At 52.6% G+C, this 12,474-nt stretch overlaps 1 protein-coding gene across 1 annotated transcript; it reads right to left on the bottom strand.

Annotated features, from left to right (window-relative positions):
- Window positions 1-327: 327 nt before the first annotated feature.
- Window positions 328-4,127, bottom strand: KCNS2 (potassium voltage-gated channel modifier subfamily S member 2). Its single transcript, XM_036264348.1, has 2 exons — window positions 3,806-4,127; window positions 328-3,156 (listed from the first exon to the last, which is right to left on the bottom strand). The coding sequence occupies exon 2, from the start codon at window positions 3,109-3,111 to the stop codon at window positions 1,678-1,680; it is 1,434 nt and encodes a 477-aa protein (XP_036120241.1). The 5' UTR covers window positions 3,112-3,156; window positions 3,806-4,127; the 3' UTR covers window positions 328-1,677.
- Between the last annotated feature and the right edge of the window lie 8,347 nt (window positions 4,128-12,474).

Below are 12,474 nucleotides of genomic sequence, written 5' to 3'. Positions count from 1 at the left end.
CAAAATGGCCTGTTTAGGGAAGGCCCAAGCCATGGATAAAATGTTTGCCTAACTCCATGCCTAGACTCCTGGAGTCTGCAACCTTTCCAAAGACCGAACCATAGTGGAAGCCAACTGTAAAACCATCTGATTACCTAGAACATAATGGAGACCTATCCTGCAAAGGGGCCCGGGTTCCCTTTCCCAACGTTATGTACTAGCTAACTGAAGAAGAAGAGGGAAAGCATTTTAGAGAAGGAAGAATGAGTTCTCAACCTCCAACACAAGTTTAGAAGTTTAAAGGCCTTTGGAATAATAGGGTGTTTTTCAAGAAGTTTACAATGATTAATGACAGTGGCAACGTTTTGTTTTACAACTCTTTCCTTTCTTCTGCCTCTTCCCACCCTCCTCCAACAAAAGGCAGTTGAAATGGAAATAAGGACGACAGTATTTCCGTCCTGGTAAGCATCACAGCCTTCACACATTCCTGTGTTTTGAGTACATACTTTCACATCACCAGATTTCCACGCCACACCAGGAACTCCCAGGAAATTACATCACTGCATATAACATACTATATCCTAGAAGCAAAATGATCTAAGTAAATTCTGCTTGGCAGTAAAAGGGTTCTCATTTTACAAGCTTGCAGAACAGGCAACAAAGTTTCTAAGCTACTGCCCTTGCTGCAACCCGACAATGTTTGCTTCAGGGAAACAACACAACAGTAAACCTGTTTTCAGTTGAAAAAGACAACACGACCTTATTTCTAAACATTAAAAAAAAATATTTCAAAAACATGCTACTATCTAAAACACAGCAAAGTTGGGTCAAATGGCCTAAACCAGGAACCTCAGCTAGAAATGAATGCCTCCACGGGTACCCCAGGAAAGACAGAGGCCTGACTTTGAAAAGTCTTTAAGCACCCTATCATTTGACCTATGTTTAGCTGAAGCCCCTGTCCTTAAAGCATTTGTTCTAGGAAAACAATTTTCTATCTTCACTACATGTTTAACAGAGTAACATTCTCTAAAGAGCAACATTTAAGAGGTGAACACCCTCACACAGTGTTCTAAAGGCGACCGACGTACCCATGCAAGTCACAGAGCTACAGGTCATTCAGAAAACAACTCACAGACTTGAACTGGTCATGTGCTGAACATCACATTCTCTTTGTTTTGGTATTAAAACTAAATGAGAGCAATGAATAAAAAACAGAGATTTTGTTTTCACATGAGGTGAGCAAAATCCCATCATATCCTCGCTAACCCCATAGGATGTGTTTCCACTGGACAGACGTATAGGGGCTTTTTGTACAGAACTCACATGACAACCTTAGAAAAAGGAGCACAAAAACCTCACAGACAGTACTGGGTCACGAGCACTAGAGCAGAGTACATGGTGAACAGAAAAATTAGCATTCTGGGTGGTACTCATCCAGCCGAAATGTGAACATTGTATGCCCATGATGCAAACACCAGTGAGTGTCATTCACTGAAGCCGCAGAGGCATGGTGCAGACACACCACCCTCTAAAAGTGATTCTAAATACTGTGAAAGCAACCTGGGGCGCATATCCCATGCATCTCTCCCCTTTGGGGCTGGCCGTACTCCTTACGCCATAACCCTAAGGTGACTGGCCTGTGCCAGGGCCGCTAGAGGCAGCTCAACAATGTGACTTTGAGGCTGACAAGTCCTCTCGCTACTGTAGGGAATCATTTAAACTTAATTCGCTTGGTGAGCTCCTGCTCATGTTTGTCAGGCTTGCCATGAGGGATTTAACTTTATGGGCATAGTAGTCCCTTAAATTGACGGAAGGGACCTCCTTCATTCCGTCTCCAAAGTCACAACTGCGCATAGCACTCTCAAGTTGCTTTTGGCGCCGATAAAAGTGGGAGAATTTATTGAAGATCAAGGTGATGGGCAGTACCACTACTAGGATGCCTGCCAGGATGCAGGCAGAGGCAGTCAGCTTCCCTGCTGTGGTTCCTGGGACCACATCCCCGTACCCCACAGTGGTCATACTGACAGTGGCCCACCACCAGCAGGCAGGGATGGTGGCCAGGCCCTCGTTCTCCTCCTTTTCAATAGTGTAGGCCACTACAGAGAAAATGGAAATCCCCACAGAGAGGTAGAGCAAAAGCAGCCCTACTTCTTTGTAACTGTATTTTAAGGTAGCCCCCAGGGAGCGGAGGCCAGTGGAGTGCCTGGCCAGCTTTAAGATGCGGAAAATCCGCATCAACCTCAGGACCTGGGCCACTCTACCCAAGTTGGCCAAGGTAGGTGTGCTTTCCACCACCAGGTTCACCACCAGAGTGATGTAAAAGGGGACAATGGACATGAGGTCGATAAGGTTTAGGGCATTCTTGAAAAACTTGAGGAAGTCAGGGGCCACAGCAAACCTGGCCACCAGCTCAAAAGTGAACCAGGCGATGCCAAAGTGCTCCACGATTTCGAACCTGGGGTCCTCACCAGGGTTGCCCTGGCTGTCAGGGATCTGGAAGTCCGGCAGGCTGTTGAGGCACATGGTGATGATGGAACCCAACACCACCAGGATGGACAGGACGCTGAAGACCCGGCTCAGGACTGAGTAGCCAGGGTTGTCCAGCGCCAGCCACAGCTGCCTGCGAAAGTTGCCCAGGGGCTGCCCATCGAACTTGGAGGCGTCGTTGTAGAAGGCCAGGATCTCGTCGAAGGAGGACGTGGTGCTCTCTTGGTCGCTCTGCTCGTCCCACTTCTCCTGCTCAGGCTCCACTTTGCGGCCGTGGTAGCTGTAGCTGCAGCAGGAGTCAATGAAGAACTCGTTGATGCCCCAGTACTCAATCTCCTGGCTGAAGGAGAATACGCACAGCTCCGCCATGACGTGAAGCTTGCCAGTGTGGTAGAAATGCAGCACGTAGGGGAAAAGCTCGGGGTTGCGGTCAAAGTAGAACTCACGCTGGACATCGTCGTAGTCATCGCACAGCTCCAGAATGGCCTCGCGCGAGTGGCAGAGCAGCAGGCGGCCTAGGCGAGTCTCAGGGAAGCGCAGCAGCGTGTGCGAGCGCAGCCGCCTCTTGAAACCCCCTACGTTGATGCGGATATCTCCGTCCTCGACGTTGGTCTCCGACACATCCCACAAGCTCTGGCGGGTCATGCTGGAGACTTCCAACCGCCCGCGCACCGCGCGGGGGCGCTACACCTGGAATCGGAGGGAACCGCATCTGGTGAGCGCCGGGTGGTCAGGGTTTGGGCATCCCTCTCTTCCTCCCCACCCACCTCTGGAGGGCCCAGTCCTCTCCAGGCGGGTCTCTGGGTGCTGAAGGGCACTGAGATGGGAGGAATGCTTCTGTGGAGTTTGGCCCCCTCCCAAAGAAAGGCTGGGGGAGGGGTGTGTTTCCACTAGCAGGGCCGCGCCTCCACCCCCATCTAGGGGGTCCTGTCGGTTCCTTTATGCTTGCAGGAGTCGCGCCCCCACGGCTCTGCGAGAAAAGGTGGCTGCGAGCTGACCTTGCCCGTGGGCGGGCCGAGGAGATGTCCCCGCCCGCTCGCCGCAGACAGGCGGGACCGGAGCTGGGATGCGCACGGGCAGGGCTGGGCCGAGATGGGGGCGCGTAGCTTAGGGAGGGAAGCGAGGAAATTCACTGCGCGAGTCTATAAACGCGGGCTGGGGGAAAGGAGCCAGCCTGGCATCTCCTGTGTCCAGCCCCCACGACTGGAATCACCTCGACCCCCTCCCCAGGCCTCTCTGCCCGCTGGGCGCGGTGCCCCGGAGCCGCGTGCGCCGCGCGCGCCGCGCCTTACCCAGCAGAGCTGCCAGGGCTCGCCCTGAGCGTTCTGGAAGCGCTTACCTGCGAGCACTCGGGCCCGTGGCCAGGGCCGGCGGGAAACTTCCCCAACCTGCTGGCGAGCATCGCTGCGGCTGCTGCTGCGGGCTGGCTGTGCGTGTGCGCGCGGATGCGAGTGTGTGTGCGCCTGTGTATGCGCCCGGCGGGCCGGCGGGCCGGCGGGCGGGGTCCGCCGAGCGTCTCCTCCTGTCTCCGGCCGGAGATGCCACTGCCGCCCGCAGTTGCAGGAGGCTCACAGGTGGCTGCTGGCCCCGACGCTCGCGGAGCCACCTGTCTTAATCTGAGCGCCCCTCAGCCCTCAGGAGAAACAGCAGCCCGCGCCGCAGATGCCGGCGGGAGCCGGAGCGGCAGCGGAGTCCGCGCTCCTCGCAGTGGTGCTGAACGGACAGCTCCGCGCACCCAGTCCCAGGCGCGGCCGCCGCCCCATACTCCGAAGATGCCGCCGCCGCAGCTTCTCTGCTCTCCTCTGGCACGTCACGGCCACCTCTTCGCGCCCCAGGCTCCACTCAGGGCCGACACCTTCCCCAAGCTCTCACCTATCTCCTGGTGACAGCTGTTATTGCCACCCTCCTTCCTCCCAGGGCGCAAGCAGGGGACTGCCTACAATGACCATTACCCACTGGGTCTCAGGCAGGAACTCAACTGGAAAATGAGGGGCTGTTTGCCAGGACTGGAGGAACTCCGAGATTCCCCCTTTAGGGCCCTCATGAAAAGTTTCCTGAAGCTGAGGGTCCCAGGGGTGTTGGAGAAAGGCAGGTTCGGAAGGGCAGAAGGGGGCAGGGAAGCTTGAGGTCCGAGCTCGGCTTGCTGGGGGCGGGAGTGCAGGCCCCTTCGGCGTGGGAGGGAGTCACGGAGTTCTGTTTGGGAGCTCTGTGTGGGCGCTGTATGTGCACAGGCCAGTGTAGTGTGTGGGCTTTCGAGGAGTGGTGCATGGAGCCGTGTGTGTGTATGTGTGTGTTTGTGTGTGGTCTGAGGACAGTAGGACTTTCCACTGTCTGTGTGCAGCCTTGATAAGAATGGGAACTCTGAGGGGTGGGGAGATATGTGCAGTGTATGTACACATCCGGGGACTGAGAGCTGTTTGTATAGTGTGCTGTATACAGTGTAGTAGTATTCAGTAGGACAATGACAGGGTGTGCATGCTGACCGTAGAGATTGTGGGTGTGAGTCCGTGTAGATGTCCCCAGTACTGTGTCCACATTCCCCAGATCTAGCTCTTGGCCTCCCAAGTTTGCTCCTTGTGCATAGTCCTTATTTGCAAAGACTAGAGCATCGTGTGAGTTTAGCAGGGAGCTGGTGGGCCACAAGTCTTTGTCAGAAGTGTGTGGCTCTGGACTCATAGGGTAGTCACCATAGCCACAATGGAAAGCATATCCTTTTTTTTATCTGGACAATGCCATGCTAACTAGACAGATGCTCTGTGCAGCTCGAGTGCTGTGGGGTTCCTTGGAGAGCCTGGGACCATTGATCTGGTTTTATGTGGGGCTTTCTGGACCCAAGCCTGGCTTCACTTGCAGGGGTGGGCAGCATCCAGCCTGTGGGCCATATAAGGCCTGCAAAATCAGTACCAGCTAGCATCACATGCCTCACCAAATTAGCCTGACCAAATATAGTAAGCTAATTTTTAAGTTGATAATTTTGTATGGCCTGCAAATGGTGTTATAAATACCAAATGGCCCTTGGCAGAAAAGAGGTTCCCCATGAAAGCTGTCCCTGTGCCAGCCACCTGCCTCTGGGTATGTGTGTGGGAGTGTGTGCAGGTGTGTTGCCTGCTGAGAGGGCTCTACACCCATGTCCCTGCAAGTCTCTGCAAGTGCAGGGCATTCCAGGGAGGTAGGCCCTATGGGAGGGGAGGATAGGGTTGTGTGCTTCTTTTGCGTCCAGTGCTTTGAGAGAGAGAGAGAGAGAGAGAGAGAGAGAGGCACCAGTATTTGTTGTTGTCTCCCATCTTTATTTTTTTGAGGTCTGTGTTTGGAGCATGTTCATCTCATTTCCTACCTAGGTCTGCTGGATCTACCATTTCAAGTCTGTGGCTTTTCCCACACCTGGCTGGGACCCAGTGTCTGCACCTGACCTTTGCTTTTCCTGGGGTCTGGAGGCCCCTAGGTCTCTTTCATTCCCAAGGGAGTGTTGCTTTGAGTGTGCCAGCCTTTGCTGGTGTGTGTGTGTGTGTGTGTGTGTGTGTGTGTGTGTAAATACATGTGTAATCACTGTGTTGCTGCCACTTTCTCTCATTTCAACGTCCTGTCACACCTCGGGGGTGGTGCTGGCTATGAGACCCCCTGCAGGTGCAGTAGCACCTGTGGGGCAGGCTGCACAGGCCCTGTGACTCACTCTAGCCCTTCATCTGTCCTCTCACTGCCTGGCTTCCGGCCACCCCAGAGCTCTCAGCCCCTTCTGCTTCACCACCATATGTCAGTGTGGCTTCTGTGGCATGGCCACCATTCCCAGCCACTGCCATCCTTTGGCTCCATTCCTGACTCTTGCTTTAGCTCAGTGCACAAATCACCTTTTCCTGCTGCATTTAGAGGGTTCTTACTCCCCAAAATATTGGGTTTGATTATTCTGAGGTAGTCTGTTATCCTCCCTTTTATTTATCTGCCTGCCCCCTTCTGTTCCTGTCTGGTTTTGTTCTTGCTCATTCCTTCTTCCTTTGTGGCTGTGGGGAGTTTTCACCCATGGAGAAAGAGCCCTCTGCCTTCTGTTTCTCTTTGTTTCTCCCACCTCATGGCCACCCCATCTGCAGACCACCAGGGCTCTGCCCAGGGTCCTGGGGCGGTCACCCTTCTAATGGGGGCACTCTGTGCCCCCTCTCAGCTCTGCCCCCTCCTTCTGCCAGCCCCCCTCCACCTCCCTCCTTCCCATTCACCCCCCTTCCCTCTCTCTCCTTTGTCCCCTTCCACAGCCAACAGAGCTGTGCCAACATGCCCCAGCCTCTCAGGGGCCCAGTGTCCACACCTGCTGTGTGTTTGCTTTTCCTGGGCTCAAGGACAAGCCCCCCTGCCCACCTTACCTCCCACAGGATGGTGAACTTGGAGGCCACAAGGAGAAGCCCAAGTCGGACACATCAGGTATTTCTTGGAAAGGCTGAGGCAGAAGCTCTGTGGGTCTGACAGATGCCTTTGCAGAGGGTTAAGTGTATGTGACAGGCAGGGCCACTTGTTTATTTCCCAGTCACAGAGCCGAAGAGAAATGAAGCTGTCTCCCTCCTTCTGTCCTGGGGAAGCTGGCTGCGTTCGTGGTTTACTTAGAGGTCTGAGCCCTGATCTGAAAATGCAGCTCCGGGCTCCAGATGCACGTCAAGGCCTGCCCGGGGGATCGCCAAGTGGTGGGGCAGGGACAGAGGCCCCCTGGGAAGGGGCACACAGAGACCCAAGGCAATGGCCCACATCCTGGCCGCCGGAAGACTGTTATCTCTGCCTTCCCTGCCAACACTGATCTCAGTTGAGCCCACACATCTCAAAGCCGGCTTTTTTTCTGACAGGCAAGGGGGCTGCACTGGCGGCTTGGCTGAGGAAGCCGGGCTGCCTGACCTACACCCCCACCACAGAGGCGCGGAGCCTCATCCTGCCCCCGAGCGTGAGCACTGGGCGCCCACCGCCCTGCTGGGGTGCACTGCTCACCTGAGTCCATCCTGCTCCCCACAAGCCGTGCTCCTCAGCACAACCAGTGTCTCTGACAAACACGAGCCAGTCAGGTCATTTCTCCCTAAAAGCCCTCCAAGGGGCTCCTCTGGAAGCGAGAAGGAAGCCCCTCCTCACCACAGTTCAAGGCCCTTCACACGTGCCCTGCCCGGCTCGCAGACCTCATCCCCCCGCCTTCCCGCTGCGCCAGCCGCGTGCCCCTTCGCCCCCTGCCAGGGCCACTGCACCCGAGCTCTCTGCTTGTCACGGCAGCTTCACCCTGCAGGCTTCTCTTTGCCACTCAGGTCTCCATTTAAATGTCACCTCTTTAGAAAGGCCTGGCTGCCCAATAACTGGATCCCTGTTAGTTTCCATCATTTTTTCACAACACTTGTCTTAAATAGTTATGGAATATGGGATTCAGTGATGAACGAATGAGGCTCCAACTCTGATGTTATTCTGTGCCAGCCAGAGTCTTGGCCTGCCTCCTCGTCCTCCTGGTAGATCAAGGCAGCTAGAGGGGGAGGGGACGCTGTGCTCCGGGCTGTGGCTTGCAGCCCCCAGGCTCTGGGGTGTTCCCTAGAACAATTGATTAGCCTAATGGATGTCATTCCCTGCTGCACATTTGAATCACTTGGGGAGCTTTTAAAATAGCTAATGCCCCTGGATGCCTTGGGCTCACCTCAAACAAATTAAATCAGAATCTCTGGTGTGGGGCCCTGGGAATCAGAGTTTTCTTAAAACCCCCAGAGTTATGGTAATATGTAGCCAAGGCTAAGCCTGAGCACCTTGCCTTTGGGTGAGTGAACCCGGAGCTGTGTGCCTGAGCGCAGCTCAGTGGTCAGCACCAAGGGCAGGGGCTGCGTCTTAGCTCAGAGAAAACCCACCCCACCAATTCTAGGCCAGTGCCTACCTGGAGTGGGGGCACCATACAGGCTGGATGCCCTTGTTACTGCCTCCCCTAAATCCCCAATTCCTGTAGCTCTGCCTGAGCCTACGCTTCTCAGAATCATTTACCCTGGAGACAACTTGTGATAGAAACAGTGACAGTTTCTCCCCCTCCCCTTGCAAGGGTATCCGTTCCTAGGCCTATGTTATGCTGCCGGTGGTCACGGGGACCAAGAACAAGGCTGCTGGCAGGCCTGCCTGGGTGGGTGTACAGTGGAAAGGCATGGGGACACTGCAGAGGTGGGGTGCAGAGGCAGAAGAAAACAGGGAAGTGGGCAGGGGAGACCCTGAGCTGCGGAAACAGGTTCTCAGCCTTGGGAAGGTGATGTGGGGGAGGGGAGGAACAGACTGGTGGGGAAGATGAGAGCAAACTTGGGAAACAAAGGGTTTTAAGAAGTTTTGCTGCATTGTTTTCTTAAGAGGCAACAGAAAATATTACATAGCTTGTGCGTGCTTTCTGGATGCCAGAGTGAATTTATTATATGTGCGTTCTTGCCTAGGCCATTTGGATTTATACTCAGAAGCCACCCTCCTCTCTTCCTACAGCCCCCCATCCCTAGGTGCCCCTGCAGGTGGGTTGACAAGGGAAAAAAGGTTGTTTTTGAAGATCTTCTTTCTAAGTCCTTTAATAAAAAGAGGACCAGCTGCGCCATGCATTCTGGCATACACAGGGCCTGCTCCTACGAGGCTGGGCTTGAGGTCCTGCCTCATGCACCTCCTGCTCCAAGTCCCTTTCCTTGGGAGGCTCTCCCTTCAAGCCCCCTGGGTATCATTCCACTGGGGCCCTTCACTCTACTCCCCAGAACATTCTGGGACAAGGCTGAGATAATTAAGATAATCAATGGTTGAGCACTGGCCCATGCACCAAGAGGTCACCGGTTCAATTCCCGGTCAGGGCACATGCCCAGGTTGTGGGCCCGATCCCCAGTGAGGGGCATGCAGGAGGCGGTCAACTGATGTTCTCTCTCATTGATGTTTCTATCTCTCTCTCCCTCTCCCTTCCCCTCTCTAAAATCAATAAAGAAAAAATAGACAAATAAAAAGAAAAGATTAGTTTTAAAAACATAAACGATTAAATTTAGACTGAAGAGCACCCAGGGGAAATTAACAAGAGGACCGCATGGCTCTTTAGGTAGGGGCTTCTCAGTCTCGCTCTCGCTAGTCCCAGGGTCTGGCCATCTTCCCCTCTATCCCTGACCCGCCTGAAATCCCACAGTGGGCGTCTGAGCTCCAGAGACCCAGAGGTGTCTTCTCCATCTGCTTCCGGCATGTCTTCTGACTTCTGTTGTCCCTCGTCTCCTGATCCTCCTCTGTGTGACTGACAGCATACTCCATGGGCCCATCGGGACACCAGATCAGAACAGTCCTCCCTAAGGCCCTCACCTGTGTCCAGAAAGTAAGGCCGGTAGCTGGTGAAGATGAAGAGAGTGGAGAAGACAAAGCTGAGAGGGATGGTGATGAGGGTAGGAAGCCCCTGGATGAGTGAGGTGTGTGCCCTGGAGCTGGGCTGCCTGGGTGCCTGTCCATCTCTTCTAGCCACGTGTTCTCTGAGAAAACATTCACCCCCTTTGTGCCTTGTGACCTTTATCTTTAAAACCTAGGCTAGTCCCTAACTTGTGAGGTTACTGTGCAATTAAAAGACGCATTAAAGAGCTATAGCAAGTCCTTCAAATGTTAATCATGACTAGTACCCATTATTGAATGCTTATGATGTGATCAGCCCTGTGTTAAGCTCTCTGCTTACCTCCAGCCCTCTCGCGGGTACTATTATGACGCTAATTTTGCTGATGCCCATCAAGTGGGGTGTTTAGACTCAAACATGGCTCTCTGGTTTCAAAGTCTTCCCCTCTTAATGATCTCAAGTAGGTGCAAGATTAATTAGTGTAGATTAATTGTTGTAAAATCCTCCAATCTCAGTGGCTTAAATAAAAGGATCATTTCTCACTCATGGTACAGTCTAATCGGATGTTTGGGAGCAACCTTCCACATGGTAATTTCAGGACCAGGACCTTCCACCTAGTGCTCTGCCAGCTTCTCAGGCCTTGAAGTCCTCCCCGTCAACCCTCTGTAGCAAGATGGGAGATGAGGGAAGACAGCGTGGAGGAGGGCACGGCCGGTTTTCAAGGCCACGTCTGAAAGTGGCAGGCTTTACCTCTGCGCACATTCCTTCGACCAGAACTCAGCCATATGGCCCCATGTACCTGGGAGAGGTGGAGGAGGATGTAGGAAGAAGAGAAACGGGAACAATCCAATTAAAAAATGGGCAAAAGACCTAAATAGACACTTCTCCAAAGAGGACATACAGATGGCTCAGAATCACTGATCATCAGAGAGATGCAAATTAAAATGACAATGAGGTATCACCTCACACCCGCCAGAATGGCTACTATCAATAAAGCAACAAACAAGTGCGAGGGTGTGGAGAAAAGGGAACCCTAGTGCACTGCTGGTGGGAATGCAGACTGTGGAAAACAGTATGGCATTTCCTCAAAAAAATTAAAAATGGGCCCGCCCAGTGTGGCTCAGTGGATTGAGCATTGTCCCATGGACTGAGAGGTCCCGGTTTGATTCCCAGTCAGGGCACGTGCCCAGGTTGTGGGCTTGATCCCTGGTTGGGGGCGTGCAGGAGGCAGCTGATCAATGTTTCTCTCTCACATGGATGTTTCTACCTCTCTCACCTTTCCTCTCTCTAAAAAAAATCAATAAAAACATATTTTAAAAAATTAAAAATGGAACTACCATTTAATCCAGTGATCCCACTTCTGGGAATATGTCTTAAGAAGCCTGAAACACCAATCAGAAAGAATATATCCATCCTTATGTTTATAGCTGTACTATTTACAATAGCTAAGATCTGGAAACAGCCCAAGTGCCTATCAGTAGATGAGTGAATGAAAAAGCGGTGGTACATTTATACAATGAAATACTATGCATCTGTGAAAAAGAAGATCTCTTACCCTTTGAGACTGCATGGAGGGACCTGGAGAGTGTTATGCTACACAAAATAAGCCAGTCAGAGAAAGACAAGTATCACATTATATCATTTGTATGAGGAATCTAATGAGCAAAATAAACTGACGAACAAAATAGATCCAGAGACATGGAAGCATGGAACAGACAGACAAACCTCAGAGGGAAGGGGGTGGAATGGGAAGAGATTAACAAAGAACTTATATGCACATACGTATAACCAATGGACACAGACAACAGGGTGGTAAATGCCTGGGGAGGGATGGGAGCGGGGTGGAGGGGGCTCAATGGGGGAAAGAAGGGGACATCTGTAATACTTTCAACAATAAAGATAAATTTAAAGTAATAAAATTAAAAAATAAAATAGATAACAAAAATTAAAAAAAAAAAACATAGACGAGAAATTGGGGCACCAGCATTTTCTGTCACTGATGGGCAAGTAGAAGCTGGTAGACACCTGTGTCCGTTTCCCCCGAGGTAAGAAGAGGGAGCAAAGAACAGTCTTCACTCGCTGCCCACGAGAGGCTGGAGGTTTCCTGGCTGTGGGGACTTAGCCTTGGGACGCAGGCCCAGGGTGCCCTGTGTCACTAGGAGTCCTGAGCTGGCATGAGGAATGGTCTCTCAGTCTCACACAGGACTTTCTTTCCCTTTTCTCAGAATGATGTTTTCATCCTTGAACTTATCAACACCACACATCTGAAGAATGGGGTCAGGTCCTGGCTCTTGGTCACCAGCTTGTAATAAAGGATATTAGCCAGGTCAGACTCTCCAGCCTGAAACCTCACTTCCCCATCTCCGTCCTTAGAGCGCTACTTCTTTGAACTTAGCAAAAATCTGTCAGGGAAAGATTTCCTTTCAGACCTGGCCTTCTTGTTCTTTATTATGTCCAACTGTCTACCCTCAGACACGTTCCCAGCTCTCCGAACCTCCCCCAGGTCAGAGGTGCTCACAGGTGCTGCCCCCAGGCCCTCAGTCTTCTGTGAAAGTGACACCCACCCACCCAACTTCCCATCCTTCTCCCATCAATCCATCCATCCACCCACTTCCCCATCCCACACCCTGGATACTTCTGTGGGCTTCTGTTTCCATGGTTACTCCAGGGCCTGAGTCTGGGTTGCTGAGAGAGTCTCC

This window comes from Molossus molossus, unplaced genomic scaffold (assembly GCF_014108415.1).
Source record: "Molossus molossus isolate mMolMol1 unplaced genomic scaffold, mMolMol1.p scaffold_m16_p_16, whole genome shotgun sequence".
NCBI lineage: Eukaryota > Metazoa > Chordata > Mammalia > Chiroptera > Molossidae > Molossus > Molossus molossus.
Note: the sequence above shows the minus strand (reverse complement) of the source record. Positions and strands in the feature narration are given on the sequence as shown.

What these genes read in the sequence shown, in the direction of transcription:
- KCNS2 (XM_036264348.1), bottom strand. Translation starts at nt 3,111, where the DNA reads ATGACCCGCCAGAGCTTGTGGGATGTGTCGGAGACCAACGTCGAGGAC.